This window comes from Octopus bimaculoides, chromosome 11 (assembly GCF_001194135.2).
Source record: "Octopus bimaculoides isolate UCB-OBI-ISO-001 chromosome 11, ASM119413v2, whole genome shotgun sequence".
NCBI classification, from domain to species: domain Eukaryota; kingdom Metazoa; phylum Mollusca; class Cephalopoda; order Octopoda; family Octopodidae; genus Octopus; species Octopus bimaculoides.
The window spans coordinates 40782461-40800459 of NC_068991.1; the positions used below are offsets into that span (position 1 = coordinate 40782461).

A 17999-nucleotide genomic window follows, 5' to 3' on the forward strand; every position below is an offset into this window, starting at 1 on the left:
GGCACATAAAAGACACCATTTCGAGCGTGGCCGTTTTCGTGCGGGTGACACGTAAAAGCACCCACTACACTCTCTGAGTGGTTGGCGTTAGGAAGGGCATCCAGCTGTAGAAACTCTGCCAAATCAGACTGGAGCCTGGTGTTGCCATCCGGTTTCACCAGTCCTCAGTCAAATCGTCCAACCCATGCTAGCATGGAAAGCGGACGTTAAACGATGATGATGATGATGATGATATATACATGTATGTTTATGTATTTGGTATTTATTCATCAAGCCAGTGGGATAAAAGGCAAAGTCAGCCTTAGTAGGATTTGAACTCAAACAAAAACCACAAGTTCAGCACATTTCCATTTCTACTACCTATCATCTTAATGATAAAAAGGATTTTTCACATTAGGACAAGACAACAATCAATCTTACTGTTATTGTAAGATTGTTACTGTACTGGCTTCAGCTATTTTATTACCTCCATACCTACATGCATGTATGTATGAATACAGCAACAAATTGAATAAAATCCATAAAAAATTTGTTTTCAACAAAAAATTGTGACAAGATATTCTGAACTTACCAGAAAGAGTGATTAAAATTCCCAAGAGCTGAAGAAAATGTAATGATTCATTAAAGAACAGATAAGCACCAAAAAGAATCAGACAGAATTTCAGGTGGCCCACCATATTATAGCTGAAGGTCAGTTAAGAAAAGAAAAAGAAAAATTTGCAAAAATAGAACAATGTACAAAGTTTAAAATTTTTACTGGCTTTTAGAAATGTAGAAGGGAAAAACTATTGCCATCATTAATGAAATTGCTTTAAATAGTATTAAAAGAATGTCACACAATTTTTTTCAATATGTCAGAGGAATGGAGGTCATGACTTTTGTAAGCCAAGTGAGACAGATGGGATTAATGTAGCTGACTACTAACCCAAGCATCTCAGGGGAAAATGTGAATGGGAGTCTGTAAGAGGCATCTGAGGACCAGATGGAAATGTTAAACCAAATGGTATGTTGGTAGATAACACATCTGAAATTGTTTGCAAGGTGAATCCTTTGAGATTGTGAAGTTAGTTATAGAAGGATAACAAGTTGAGATGCACCTAAAAATCACAATGTACTTTGTCCTATATTCATCTGCACTTGCCTCTTACCCTATTCTCACTTTTTCGGTAACTGTGAAGTAATAATAATAATAATTAGTGATGATGATGGTAATGATAATTTCTTCCACTGCCACATTGCAATGAATTTTGAAGGAAGTTTTAGTCAATTAAATCAATATTGGATGGTTGAGAGGTAAAATCGATCCCAACATGATTTGAACTCACAATGTAAATAGCAGAAACTAAATACTGAGAGATATTACATCTGATGTTTTACCGATCAATTTTGACATCACTTACTCTTATTGCTATTTATCCAGAAGAACAATAAACAAAATAAATCTCAGAGGTATTTAAACTTAGAATGGTGGTGTAAAGCACTCATGCAGGGTCACATAAAGGCGCCTGCGTGGTGCCACATAAAAGTGCCTGAGTGGTGCCATGTAAAAGCACCCGTGGCACCACATAAAAGTGCTTGTGCAGTGCCATATAAAAGTACCCAGCATATACAGTAAAATGGTTGGCATTAGGAAGGGCATCCAACCATAGAAACCATGCCAAATTAGACTGGAGGCATTACTGAGTGAACCAACACCAGTCGGTTCATGCCTGATGTTTCTTTTATTGAACCACCAAGAAGAACGAAAGGCAAAGTCAATCTCCCACTGGATATGAACTCAGAATATATTTGGTACTCACTCAGCTATTGGAAGTGATGCTGTTGACTAAATCAATCACATTATATGTTTAATTTTTTTCTCCCCTCAAACATCAAAGGATGAAATGCTAAGTTGGCATTTGCAGAATTTGAATTAATTTCTTATAAATCACAGAAGCACTTTATTACATGTAAAAACCATAACATTCACAACAAAGACTGGCAGTTTTCTCTGTTGCTGTGTGAGCCATATGAAGAACTGCAACAAGTAGCAAAGAGCTGCACAGAAACATACTCAGCTAAGCAATACCAGCACAAAAAAAAAAAGAAGTAAAATAATTTGTATGAAAATGTCATGATCAAGTAAACAAGTCAAAGTGAAGGATACGTAACAGGTGATGTGTTGCCAATGATCCAATAAATAGTCAAATTGATTAAAAATGCTACAATACTAGACAATGTAACAATCCCCTGAAAATAGAAAAGAATATTATGTAAGACAACATAATGTAAATGAATGTTGTAAAAGAAAATACAAACTTCCTCTAAAATAATTTTGAGGTTAAGCCCAAAGCAGTACTTGTAGATTTCACAAGCAAAGTATCCAATACTGGCTTTCTACTGAGATTATGGTAATCTATAAAGAAGCATAGAATTAATCACCAAGGGGTGCACACATGATAATAATTGTATAACATTTTAAAGAAATTATAAAGCTCTAACAATTATTTTTTCTTATATATCACAATATTACAAAAACAATTAATGGTGTCTTAGCCAGTATGGTAAAAGCCATTTACATAAGCAATGAACCCTTCGTCATTGAAATCTTTAATCTTTGTCGGATTATAACTGCATCTCAGTTTCTACAAAAACTATTCATTTTGCTGCTATTTATTCTTTTGTAGAATGAGGAAACAGCTTCAGGCTTTGCTAATGGAAGGCTCTAGTTATAAAAGATAGTAGACACAGTACTCAATCCTTATCATTTCACCTCATTTTTCCATGCTTGCATGGTACCTTACGCCTTTGTGAAATTCAACATTTGTTCCTCTTCCAAGTTCTTTCTACTTGGTTTACTTAGCAATTCTGCAGCCATCCCTCATGTGCATGTCTATATCAGTGCAGTTATCTCCCTTGCACACAACAGCCAATTCTTCTCGTAGAACATAACTTATTTTTTCCCAGCCTTTGTATAAAACATCATACAATCTGCTATTCACTTCTAGAGAGGATTCTTTTGCTGCCAACAGAGAATAACAGCTCCCTCAACTTTTTTCACTATGCCATTATCCTACTTACTACAATTTCCCAACACTCATCTCCTACCTATTAGGTTATTGAGGTAGCAGATGCTATCAACCACTTCTAGCAAGTCTTCTAAGCATCTGAAAGAAAATCTACCTCAATGACTTCTGTCTGAACCTGCAAATATGGAAAAAGTGGACGTTAAAATGATGATGACAATGAAATATATATGTGTATATATATATATATATATATATATATATAAAAATCCAAAATCATCAATGATATGGCTCTGTCTCGCTTGCTGTAGGAAGCTTGTCTAACTTGTCAGTCATTAAAAAAGTGCTTCCTGTTGCTAAGAGTTGATCTGACTCTTATTTCTAGCAATGTTGGTGCTGACTAGCACTCTCAATCACCTTAGTGACATCTCTACTTGTGCCTATATATATATATATATCATCATATTAAATCCATTTTCTTTCATATTTGCATGAGCTGGGCTGGGCTCAAATTCGTTATAAAATAAAGCTTAAGAAATAAAATGCAAATACATACTGCTGCATGCAGATTCCAAGGTGGTAATAAATAACTGAAAACTGGTTCAAAGAATGGAATTATGAAAAGGAGCATCAATGTTGAAATTGGTGCCTGGTAATATAACAACTGCATAGAGTTCACTTGTAATTCATGTTGTTTTTCTCCAACCCACTGTGGAAAGAATATGAATACAGATTAAATATTATTGTTGTTATAGAAACATTTAACAAAATAAATGCACACACACAAAAACACACAGGTGTGCGTGTGTGAAAACACACCCAGCTATGGGGAAATATTACCTTGCTTGGAAATGGGTGAGGATTAGCAACAGGAAGGGCATCTGACAGTAGAAAATCTACCTCAACAAAGTCCATCTCCCAACCACAACCACATGGTTCCGGGTTCAGTCCCACTGCGTGGCACCATGGGCAAGTGTCTTCTACAATAACCCTGGGCTGACCAAAACCCTGTGAGTGAATTTATTAGGCAGAAACTGAAAGAAGTTCATTATGTGTGTGTGTGTGTATATATATATATATATATATGCATATATATATATATATATATATATATATATATATATATATATACACACACACACACACACACAAACACACGTATATCATCATCATCATTTAACATCTATTGTGTGTGATTGTGTCTCCTTGTGACATCGCGTGATAGTTATAAAATGATTGTTAATGCCATACAAGTAGTGTCGTCCATTTCCAATCTTCTGGTTATGGGGAAATATTTTATTGCTTGGATACAAGTGAAGGTTGGCAACAAGACATTAAGAGGATCATGATGATGATATATAAACAGGCACAGGAATGGCTGTGTGGTTAAGAAGCTTACCTCACAACCACTAGCTTCAGACATTTCATAAAGAATAATGTTTGCCACTAAAAACAAGGAAAGAGCACTAAAATTAAACCAGATCTTGTCTCGCAGGAAAATCAAAAATATAAGATAGTTTTGATAAGTTTGCTTCTTAAGCACATAGTTTCAGGTTTGATCCCACAGTATGCCAACTTGGCTAAATGTTGGTATTCTAGCTCAGGGTCGATCAATGCTCTATGAGGAAATTTAGGTGACAGAAACTGCAGGAAGCCGGTGGCATGTAAAAGCACCATTCGAACGTGGTTGATTCCTGTGCTGGTGGCACGTAAAAAGCACCCACTACACTCTTGGAGTGGTTGGCGTTAGGAAGAGCATCCAGCTGTAGAAACCTTGCCAGATCAAATTGGAGCCTTAGTCAAACCGTTCAACCCATGCCAGCATGGAAAGCGGACGTTAAACGATGATGATATGTATGTGTATATATATATATATATATATATATATTCCTCGTTGACCTTATGACTGGTCTCTACGCTTTCATAGACCTATTGGGAAAATAAGCACGAAGAGCAACCAGCCATAAAATTCTCCCTCAAATAAACCCATGTCCGTTCAATACAAGACCAGTAAGGCTGAGGGAGAATTAGTTGATACAGAGTTACCTCCCTTGTCCCCCCCCACTATACCTTTTTCCCTTTTTAAGACTCGTAGAGGAAACATTTCTCTTCTAAAGTGCATCTTCTTTTACTTGTTCCAGTCATTAGACTGTGGCCGTGCTGGGGCACAGCGTTGGTGAATTTTTAGTCAAATGAATCGACTCCAGTATCTCGGTAAATAGAAGTTATTCAATTCTCAATATTACATATATATGATTGGTTTTCCCCCAGGTTGGTGAACGCAACGTTTCGTAAGCTAACTCAAATGCAAATGATGAGTATGATGTTTTCAACACACAGTAGATCTTTGAATGTTCTGATATTGATTTTCTTTTCAAATTTCCTCTATAGAATGCCCTGTATCAGAGAGCTGAGATTATAAAATATCAAGCAAATAAGTAAATGGCATGGGCAAAGCTACATATAGACTCGCATCCTTTCCAGAAACCACTCATTCTCTTGGCTGCTTAACACTTCAGAAACTGTAATGAAGGACCAACACCCAAACTTTATGCTTTGTGGAAGAATTAACTCAACATATATCTGATATTCTAAAAACAGCTGAGCTTAACACTAAGATATAAAATAAACTTCATTATTTTCTAATGTACTTTAGTCACAAGCTTATCATTAATAATAATGAATGTTGTCCTTTCATTATTTATTGGTTGCCTGTTTATTTTGAGAAAATTCTCTGCCAAAGGCAATGATTTTCCAAACATTTTTATCATTATTTTCACTCAAACAGAAAATTGTGTAAACATCCTTCAATATTTAATCCAATTTTGTATGCTTTTAGAACGGTCAACAGAAAATGTGAAAGAAATGCATAATGTCTTGTTTCACATATAATTGCCACCGTGTGAAATTGGTGTAGTGATTCACCAACTTTATTTTCATTTCACATTTTTTCTGCATACACAATACGGTAACTTTACATTTGTACTCTCAACTTATGAAGCATGATTCATGTTTTAATACTGTTAAAGAGAAAAATAAAAATAAGTGAATAAACAACTTACCACTTGATAGAGTGATGTAACCAAGACTCCAACAGTTGCAAAAATGACTCCTAAATGATTGTACTTGATGTCATAGTAACTGTTTAAGAACACACCAATGGTGATAGGGATCTTGAAATAAAATAGAAAATAAAAGTTTCAAGGGGAAAATAATAGTGTAAAGTAAATGTAATATAATCAGTTGAACCAGAAAATTTTAGTTAACACACAAACATATATAATAATAAGTCCAGATTTAATGATTATAGATAAGGTAAAGCAAAGCTGCTTACTTATTAACCCATCATGCGCATTTGATTCCAGGATTGTAAAGAAAGAGGAAGAAAAACAAAGAAAATACAATTCCTTAAAATTTGAAATAGGAAGAATTTGGAGCATGCAGACAGTAAAGGTTGCACCTGTAATAATTGGTGCATTGGGAACAGGAAGCAATTGAAATAGAATGCTCAGTGGCGCTCCTACAGAAAGTTTGTTTCTTAGGGACAGCAAGGATTATCAGGAGGGTTCTTAGACTGCTGAAAACCTGTGGATACCTAAAGTTACAGGTAGTATCCCACATAAGTCCTACCAAGAATAAGACCAAAGTGAGCCAAACCAAAATAATAATAATGAAGATGATGATGATAATAACAATATAAAGGAAACCGGAATAGTGTGCCCAGTAGAACTATTACAAAAGGTTTGCCTCCTTGGCATGACCAGAATAATCAGAAAAGTATTAAATAGTTGAAAAGAACAGAGAGCATGGTACCATAGGCTACAGGCAGCAAGCCCACTATACATGCAAGACTCCAAGAGCTACAACAAAACCTAAGGTAAAACAAATGATGATGATGATGATAATGGTCTCAAATTTTGGTACAAGGCCAGCAATTTTGGGGAAAGGTTCTCAACTGGTACTTGGGATCAATATAATAATTATTATATAATAATAATAATTATTAATGATATAATATGTCGACTTGGAACTTATTGCAAAGCTTCATGATAAACAACATTTTTTGTTTTCCCATTCAGGGGTCAGTACAATTGTTTTTTCTGTCTAACCTCTTTATTTCTGTTGATTGTTTTCAACCATCATCAGTACTACCAACATCGCCACCACGACTGCCATACACACACCATTCAGACTTCTGACACCACTACCATCAACACCTTTGACTTCATCACCTTCCTCTCCACCACCATCACCACTGTCTTTCACAACCCTTACTATCACCATCATGCTTGACCGCCTCAGCTACCACTACCACCACTATCATCACCATTGCCTCCGCCTCTATCACAACAGCTCATAGTATTACTATCACTCCATTACTATCTGAACTGTCAATCTACTACCGTCCCCTCCCCAGAAAAAGGAGTAGAAGCATCATCATTGAATAGTAAGAGAGGGGGTGAAAGTGTGACACACTGACACACAGAAATTCGTTTTGGTATTTATTATTATTATATATATATATATATATATAGTGCATATATTTGAAAGTACAGCTCCATGAAAACTGTGTTGAGGCATCTTTAATCACTGGCTCACACAGAGGTGACAGTGTGCTCATTCCTAGAATCTAACTGAATCCTAGTAATACCAACACACTCATCACATTACAGAGGATTCAATTTGACAAAATCAGAATATTCCTGAAGCAACTAGCGCTTACACAAGGTCATCTCTAAGTACCTCAATAATGTCAGTGTTCACACACTTAGCAGAGATAACAATCAAGACATGGAACAAGGAGTAACTTGAACAAAAAAATGTCATTTACTTTGAGGTTCTTTATATATTTGTTGCTTTATATATGAATATATATATGCATACGCCCCAAAACAACAAATATTTGAAGAACTTGTGTGTGTACATATATTCTTTTACTTGTTTCAATCATTTAACTGCGGCCATGCTAAAGCATCGCCTTGAAAGGTTTTAGTCGAACAAATCAACCCCAGGACTTATTTCTTAAGTCTATTACTTATTCTACCTGTCTCTTTTGCCGAACAGCTAAGTTACGGTGATGTAAACACACCAACACAGGTTGTCAAGCAGTGATGTGGGGGACAAACACAGACACAAAGACATACACACACACACATATATATATATATACACACATACGACGGGCTTCTTTCAGTTTCAGTCCACCAAATCCATTCACAAGGCTTTGGTTGACTCAAGACTATAATAGAAGACACTAGTCCAAGTTGCCATGTAGTGGAACTAAACTTGGAACCATGTGGTTTATTTTGTATGATGATCCTTTCGACCTATCATCACCATCATCATCATCGTTTAACGTCCGCTTTCCATGCTAGCATGGGTTGGACGATTTGACTGAGGACTGGTGAAACCGGATGGCAACACCAGGCTCCAATCTAATTTGGCAGAGTTTCTACAGCTGGATGCCCTTCCTAATGCCAACCACTCAGAGAGTGTAGTGGGTGCTTTTACGTGTCACCCGCACGAAAACGACCACGCTCGAAATGGTGTCTTTTATGCGCCACCCGCACAAGAGCCAGTCCAGGGGCACTGGCAACGATCTCACTTGGCTTGCCGGGTCTTCTCACGCACAGCACATTTCCAAAGGTCTCGGTCAGTAGTCATCGCCTCGGTGAGGCCCAATGTTCGAAGGTCTTGCCTCACCACCTCAGCCCAGGTCTTCCTGGGCCTACCTCTTCCACGGGTTCCCTCAACTGCATACAAAATAAAGACTAATACCAAATCCATCTTCTGTTTACTTAATCATTATTATCTCAACTAACACTACGGAATTCCTGAAGTAGATCCAACTGAAATATACCTCAATTGCGGATGACACCAGGTAGCCCAAACCATACCAGTGCTTTACTCAACACATCAACACACTAATCGACATATACCCATTAGTCCAAAATATTACATATATATTATACCATGGACTCTCCTGTCGTGAGACGATGTATGAGGGTTCGGCAATTTCTTGTTGAACAACCACACAAATGATTTGTTTATAGTGATCAAATGTTTGTGTTCAAATAAGCTCACTCCCTCCATCATATCGACATTACCTGTACAGGTGCACCATGTGCCACACGTCAGATGAGGAAATGATCGCAGAGCAACTTTGCTCAAGAACACAACGCAACGCCCGGTCTGGAAAGCGAAACCACAATCTCGCAATCCTGAGTGCAACATCCTAACCACTAAGCCATGCGCCTTCATATATTTATATAGCTCAGAGGTTCCCAATATTTTCATTACCAAGGACCTCTTTTATTTAAATGAATTTTCCCACGGGCCCTAGGAAATTGAAAGGTTTGTCAGCTTAACATGTTCACGGACCCCACTACTAGCTTTGCGGACCACAGGTTGGGAACCACTGATATAGCTGGACGCATCACACGAATCCGAAGAAACTTTTTTAAACAAAATAGACGGGATGGAGGGCGTATTCGGCACGTATAGAGTGAGTGCTGTCCTAGAATAATGTAATCGTCTGGAATGCAAACTAGCTGCATTGTCCTTGGGACAGTTAGGTGGTTGACCCTATATACGGCGCGAGCACTACCAAAAAGGGTATAGAAGACCAAGGTAATAATTGCGATGGGACGGGAGAAATCCAATAGGTAACCAATATAGAGAAAGGATGTAACAAAGAAGTGACACTATGGATAAAAGATGAGAAAATTATCTTCAAATTAGGAGAAACGGCGAAAAAGAAAAATAACATTAATGTAGAAGGGAGAGCAGTTTGTGTTCAAAGTTGGTAGACATATAAAAACACCTTCAATCTAGATTCATCAAATACACAGATTAAAAGTTTTTAGATTTTACTACATTTTGGTTTTATTCGACTTCTAATAGTGTTGATGTGTATGATATATCTGTATAATATAGCTGACAAAAAGATAATTCAGGAAAATATATATTACTCGAGCTCACTTATAATTATATTGAAAATCATAGAAATAATTTCATTACTAGAATTCGAATAATTCCTTTAATATCTTTATAGTTTCAATTGCCTGTTTTAAAATATTAATTATATCAGTGATAGATTGTATCATCTTACAAGTTATGATGGATGGCATCCATGCACTTAAATGCTTGTAAATCAAAATATACGAGGCCGCATTGAATTTTAGCAAAAGTATCTATAAATTGTTTTAGCTCTACAGTGGAATTTCCACGGTCTTTGCTAATAAATTTGTAATGCGAGAAAAATATCGTAATTTAACAGAATGTTTAAATGAAAGTGCTATGTGATAACAACAGAACATGTGATTGATGCTACTTACCAATGTCGATTTGACATATAACGAGAAATGTTTATGGTAAAAATACGTCTGTATGAAAATAATACACGGTGTTGTCATTGCCTTAATGAGTTGGTAAGTACCGACCGAATTATATTGTAGTGAAAGGTTTGTGAAGACCACATAACCACAAAAAGAAGCGGCCAGTGGCAATAGATCTAAGAAGGGAAGACGTTTCGGCTGGAAAACATTGAGTTGCTGACAAATAAACAAACCCACAGAAGTGACGAGGAAATGAATACACGTCAAAGTCATGTTAGGAAAGGCATAATTCACATAAATAAGTTTGTTGAGCAAGACTATTACAATAGAACAAACGAGGTTAAGAGATAAACACAGAGTAATTAGTTGCGATGAGGGAGCGGCCATGTTTCCAGTCCGAACTCTCTAATGTCACTTAAGTTTTCTCTCTTTCGTTCCCACGGTACCCTAGATCACTTTGCCAGCAGGTACCCGGCGTAATAGTCACTCGGTTGTTGACAAGCAGTTGATTCAAATACTAATGCTTATTCCTGTTCGAATATTAAACAATTGGTATATTGTTTCACTTCATTTAGTTTATATATATTTTGGTTTTTAAAGTATAACAACAGTTATATTCAACTTTTCCTAGAAACGTGCACACTGGTACTAATTAAACATTTAGAATAATAAATATTTTTCTTTTCTTTTTTTTACCGAAATATTGTGTAAACGCAGTCTCTCAACTAAAGGGAAAACAAATTACGATCCAAAAGTGCGAAATACACTGTTAGTCGATGTAATATATATATTTTTAATTATTTTCTAATCAGTTTTGGTAGAGTTTTTCTACCTAATACTCTTTACTAGTACATTGAAATCACTCTTGAAGAAGATGGTACAATTATAGTTATGCACTACAAATCTCACCATCATTGCCCTTAGTATGACTTGTCAAAAAAAAAAATTTGGAAAGTGGTGTAATGCAAGGGCTCTTCAACTTTTCTTTCCAGCACGCCCCTTCATCACGTCTGACAGTGTTGACGCATCACATGGGAAGAACGTAGTGTAAAACAATTACATACAATAGAAAAGGCAGTAGACACGTATTATTTGTTATTAATTTAACAAGTTCAAATCTTGCTATGGTCAGCTGGGAGCTGAAAATTTGTTGAAGCTGCATGTCGTTTCCCATATAAAACCAATCAACGATATTTAGTTTTAATGAATCATGACAAGGGACTGAGACTTCTAGCGGTTTGCTGTGCTTGAGAAGACATGTCAAGCTAAGAAAAATTGTGGTTGTCCATGCATACAGGCAAGTTCCCTACATCCCTCTACAACTGAGCAATTCTAATCCTGCAGACTTATAGGTACTGATGCCATGTAAAAAGCATCCATGCTGGTGCCATGTAGAAGCACCCATGCCAATGCTGCATAAATGCATCCAATATACTCTGTTAAGTGGTTGGCGTTAGGAAGGATATCCAGCCATAGAAACCATACTAAAACAGCCTGGGCAGCTCTTCAGCTGACCAGCTCCTGTGAAACTGTCCATCCCATGCCAGCATGGAAAATGGACATTAAATGATGATGATGATGAATTATATTTATTTCCATAATGACACTACAAAGGTAGCTAGTGTGTGAGAATGTGTGTTTGGCAAGAGGAGAAAATGTAAATCTTCATGCTGGGCAAGGTGGTCTTTTAACATGAGCTCAAAGTAGCATGACTACCTGTTGACCAATAATACCTCTGTCAGTGCTTGCTCCCCTCTGGTTTGTACTTCATGTGCATGTCAATTTATAACAATTATTCAGCATGAAAGTGCATGGAATTTTCCATTACTCTTAATGTTCCCACAAATGCACCAGGACAACAACTGGCTAAAATGTAAGTTAACATCACCTGATATGTTGTAGTCTTTGTCTGTTACAGGGCTGACATTGTTTCAAATGCTCAGTACTGCAACACATCTGTTCATGGGCGATAAAATAAAGTGCCAGTCAAGTACTGGATTCAATAAACAGTAATCCCTCAAATATCGCGGATGTTATGTTCCAAAACGCCCTGCAATTGGTGAAAATCTGCAAAGTAGAAACAGTACTGTATGTTTCTTTTTTATTATTTTTATAATTTGTACATACTTATTTTATTATAAATGCAAAACAACACCATGGAAGAATCGACGTAAGCTTAAATAATAAACCACAATAGGTAAACCGTGGTATGGCAAGGGATTACTGTAATTAACTGTTCCCTTCCCACTTCAGAAGTTGTGACTTAGTGCTCTGTAAGAAAGAAGTCAATTTCATTCAATTTAATGTTACATTTTTAATGAGATAAGTGAACTTGGTTCTTTTTAACAAATAACTCAATTCTAAGTACAGTTTCAGAGGGACATTCCTGTATAAAATTCTCATTTGAGAATCATGCACAAGATCTATGTTGAGTTTTAATCTTTGTTAACAAACTTGCTGAAAACTTAGTTCTCCATTAAATTCCAGTGTTTTCAAAAACCTTACATACCCCTGCATATGTATGTATGTATGCATGCATGCTTGTATGTATGTATCTATATATGTATGTATGTCATTATTCAGTTTTATTTCATGATTTCTTGCCAATAAAGAAGCGGTTTCTAACCTAGATCGAAGGCTTCTTCACTATGTATGTATGCATATATGTATGTATGTCTCTTCTATCTTTTAATTATTATAAATCTTCCTCTGAGGAGGGAGCCGGTTTCCAACAAAGATACAAGGCTTCATCTCTGGGATGTAGTTAACACAGACAAATTCCTATTTGGAACTTGAGAAACGTCTTGCATATTTTTACTATTCCACTCACCGATTGCACTTGTAATGTACAAATTAGCCAATCAATTTCTCTTTCTGAAAATCCCAGTTTATCCAGATGTATATGCATGTGCAGGTGTATTTATGTATAGGCACACACAACTGATGTCTTTCAGTTTTCATCTACCAAATTCACTTGCAAAGCATTAGTTGGTCATGGGCTATAGTAGAAGACATTTGCCCAAGGAGCCATGCAGCAGGACTAAACTCAAAATCATGTGGTTGAGAAGCAAATTTCTTATCCACACTTCCAAATGGGGATTAATACACCTTATAAACAAGCCCATAAAGAACTTCAATGTGGTCACTAGACCTGCAAGAAATAACAACCAAATCTTCAAATTATACCTTATCATTTGTTGTGATAAGAGTACAACACCCTCTGACAAGAATACATATAAATAGTTTGAGTTAGTTGATTGTTGATTTGTAAAAGATTGTTGGTTTATTATGTGTTTGTTACTACTGCCATTACTATTTGCATTGTTATAACTCTGTTATAGTGTATTCTTTATCTATCATTGACAATATCAACTGTACTACGATATTGGAGGCTTATATCAATCATGGTTGGAGACAGAGAACCCATGGTCTAGGTTACATATCAACTATGCTAGACCAGTGAACAGTGCTTACTATTTAATCATGGTAGACAGCTGTACAAAGTGGCCAGAGGTATGCAGGTGCAATAAACCAACCGCTAAGACAACTATAAAGTTCCTATATGAATTGTTTGCATGATACGATGTTCCAGACACATTAGTTTCTGATAATGGAATGCAATTCTCAGGGTATGAATTGAAGAATTTCTGTAAAATGCATGCAATAAAGCGTATTTTCACTCCTCCCTACCACCCGAGGTCAAATGGGCTGGTAGAAAGATTTGTGGACACATTCAAAAGAGCACTAAGAAAAGTTAGGAATGAATTAAGTAATGATGAAGCACTAACAAAATTCTTAAGGGTATATAGAGTAACCCCCAATCCAAGTACAAATTCAGGAAAGTCACCCACAGAATTGATGCTTGTGAGAAGAGTAAAATCGATTTTTGATAAGTTATTGCCAGAGGAAAAAAGATGTAAAGGAAATACGAAAGATGCTACAAAATATTTCGAAGTAGGAGATAAAGTGCATTTTAAAACCTGCAGTAATGCTCAAGAAGGTTGGGAGGATGGCCCTGTAACCAAAGAAATAGGAAGTATGATGTATCTAATTAAAGGACCATGCTGGGAACATAAGAGACATAAATCAGCTAAAGAAGAGACAAACCAAAGAACGGAGAGAAATTCCTATAAAAGTATTTTTTTATTTATTTGATGTCCCAGCACTGAAAGTAATGGAGTCCTGTAGAGCCAACATGAGAAAATGGAAGCAGACCAAACACCTTGAGATAAGGCTCAAGTGAAAAAGATACTAAATAATAATAATAATAAAATTTCATTATTCCTATGGAACTTGAAATCTCAAAAGGGGAGATGCTGTGGAGGAGTACAACACCCTTTGACGAGAATAGACGAGACCACTACATATAAATAGTAGCAGTCTGACATAGTCAGCAGTTTGTAGTTTGGTCTTCGAAGTCTAGGAACAGTTTACAGTTTGAGTTAGTGTGTTGGAAATATTGATTGTTGGTTCATTAAATGTTTGTTACTGCCACTGTTTCTATTTGTATTGTTATAACACTTTTACAGTGTATTCTTTATCTATCATTTACAATCTCAACTGTACTACGATATTGAAGGCTTAAGGATATAACATCATTGTAAAATGCAGTCCTCAATATGCAATGCCTAAGAGAAGATTAGGACAGCTCTGGCCAGAAAAGCTTTGACCATAGTTCTCCTCTAGTGTTGAAAAACAACAAAAACAACCAGTCATAAAAGTCTTGCATAGACACAGATTCTAGTCTCTTCTGGTTATGTATATCTTGGTTGTAATGTGTTAGGAGGCTGATAGATTGCTTAGAGAAGTTTCTAGCATTGAATTGAATGTAGCTTTCATCAGGCTATCATGTCCAACATGCAAATCTCCAAACTAAACTGCATGCATACTAGCTCCTCTGTTTCTTGGGTCAAAAGTTTCCTGTTAGATTACTCTATCAGAACATGTACTGGTGAAGCTGATCCTCTCTGTCAAATTTAGTGAACCAAAATTAAGTAATATCTCCAAACTTTTCCTTTTCTACTACAACAATCTACTTACCATCACCTTCAGTTCAAATAACTTCATCTTTCATTCTTACCTAATATTTGCATATCATAAGTGTTGTTCACATGCAACTTAAGACACCTCATGAAAAGCCCACAATGCTTCCATGAACAAAAACTATGCAAACATTCGCCAATGGAACAGCCAATCCATCTTGTTACTTTCAACAACATAAAGTACACAATAAAGAAACTTGCTTGAATCTTACCACATCTACTCAGTGACATTATGGACAATCAAAGTTATTACAACTATAAGGCTTCACAATCACCAGTGGTCTATTCTGGTGGTTCCACATCCACAACATAGCAAAAATTACATCCTAAAGACTGGCCTTCCTCTTTAGGGTCAGAAAATACATCAACTTCCAACAGTTTTTAACTTTCTTCTAAATTTAAATGAGACCCACAATAGAAAACTGTTCTCATATCTAGGATTATACTGCTATACATTTGGACATCCTACACCACATTGTTAAAAAGGCTGCTAGGCAGATTTGTAAAGAGTTGCTTGACAATGCATGCCAACCTCCAGCCCAAATGTGGTATTGCATCACTCTGCCTTTTCTACTGACACTACACTGACCTCAGCATTGCAGAGTTGGATGGTATTGTGTCACTTACACCAGGTGCACACATTGTTCATATTCTAACTCCTCACAGCTCCAATCCTGTACACTAACCACTATACTGAATCCTTCTTTATAGCTAGTGTCGTGTCTGTTGAAAGTGAAAAAATATCTTCTGATAGGAAGAAAGAAATCATTAAACTCATTGATGATCAAGAAAAGAAAAAGAGAAATCTTGTGTTGAAATCGAAAGTTCTGGAGCTTCTTCTGTGGAATATATGGAATATATGAGGACTGTATTTTACAATGATGTCATATCCTTAAGCCTCCAATATCGTAGTACAGTTGAGATTGTCGATGATAGATAAAGAATACACTGTAAAAGTGTTATAACAACACAAATAGAAACAGTGACAGTAACAAACGCTTAACGAACCAACCATCAATATTTCCAACACACTAACTCAAAAATGTATCTAAACTAACATTACAGGAATCCAGTTTAGCTTCTGTCCCTTTGAAAACTGCTGCTGCTGCTGATGATGATGATGATAGTGGTGATGACAAGAAGGAGGAGGATGTGAGCATTAGTTCATTGAAATCCAGAAACACACTTGTTTGAAGCCTGTAGCACAACCTATGGAAGAAAGCTCATTAAAATCTAATGAAGAACCTTTGAAGATGGAAAGAATCTCAAACTTGATGTCAACAGAGAATGTTCTGACAAAGGTTGGTTCCATTTAAAACAAATTCTTGACAAAGCAGAACACAGTGCAGGTAGTAATTAAAGAAAACAGTCGTTCTGAGAAACTTATCGTTAAATCAACTGAAAGTACATCTGAGATGTTATCAGAGTTGCAGATCAAACTTTCACTAGAAGTTGACCCTAAATCTGCATCTGAGTCTCTGCCCAATCCTCATTACCCAAGAATAAATTACCAGAAGCTTCAGCAAGGTCTTCATCAAAGTCACCAAACAAAACTTCATTAGAAACCCTTCCAAGACCTTGTCAGAGGCCCCCAACCAAGTCTTCATTGTAGGTCCCTGCCAAATACTTGTCAAGGGAGCCAGCCAAGTCCTTCTCTGAAGATCCGACCAAATCCACTTCAGAGATCTCTATCAAACCCTTATCAGAGACCCCAACCAAGTCCTGATCTGAGACTCCAACCAGTGGCCACCAGAAGCTACATCTAAAACATTGATGGAAGCGCAAGCCAAAGAAGCAAGATACTTCATCCCACATTGTTCTGTGATCACTTCAATTCTTGACATGTACAATGTACACCTGTTCAGTCTGTCGATTTGATGTGGGGAGTGAGTTAATGTACAGTACATATAGTTCATCAATATAAACAAATTTCCACAGGTTGTTCAGCAGCAGAACCATCTTTCTCAGACAAGAGACTACCATCATATGTATACACACACACAAACATGGACAAATGTGTACAGCTTCACTCTAACACATATATACATATATATATAGGCATGTATGTGTGTTTGTGTGCTTATATGAGTGTGTGGCTATTGTTTATTGTTTTTCTTTCTCTTGGCACATATTAAGTGATAAGAGTAATTATTAAGCAACATTTTGTTTTACTGTGAACACGTGTTGCCATCATCATAGCCTGCCACCACTACTGTTGTAATGACATGCACAACCTGTGTATCACCTTTATTACTTAATAACTATGTCTTGTGATATGCGGTCTATGTGATATGGAAAGATGGCTCATCTGGAAAGGCAGTTTAGACCCCACCACATGTCTAAATTCAAAGACTGAACTTTTCGGATCATGTCCACATGTAGCCAAATATTTGCTACGTTTTTGGTCCCCCTGAGTTTTACTGATAGGACTTGCTTTCTATTTTGTGTCTATCTATAAGCTTTTTATCTCTCTATAGTTATTACTTACATTTCTTATATATTTTTAAATATTTTTATTGATAGGATTGTACTGATAGGTTTCTATATTGTGCCTATGTATAAGCTTTTCACCTTTTTTACTTGGATTTTATATTTTTATATTTTTTAATATTTTT

At 36.4% G+C, this 17999-nt stretch overlaps 1 protein-coding gene across 7 annotated transcripts in view; it reads right to left on the bottom strand.

Annotated features, from left to right (window-relative positions):
* Positions 1-17999, bottom strand: part of LOC106868474 (solute carrier family 35 member E3) — a 52191-nt gene that overhangs the window by 9631 nt on the left and 24561 nt on the right. For 5 of the 7 annotated variants that reach the window (XM_014913750.2, XM_014913746.2, XM_014913749.2 and 2 more), the window contains exons 1-5: positions 10343-10986; positions 6068-6178; positions 3562-3714; positions 2147-2229; positions 572-684 (exon numbers count right to left, since the gene is read on the bottom strand). In XM_014913750.2, the coding sequence (XP_014769236.1) occupies positions 572-684; positions 2147-2229; positions 3562-3714; positions 6068-6178; positions 10343-10729 (847 nt within the window). In that variant the 5' untranslated portion in view covers positions 10730-10986. Of the gene's footprint in view, positions 1-571; positions 685-2146; positions 2230-3561; positions 3715-6067; positions 6179-10342; positions 10988-12230; positions 12410-17999 lie in introns of those variants that run through there. The other 2 variants (XM_014913751.2, XR_008265191.1) reach the window with 2 other exon arrangements.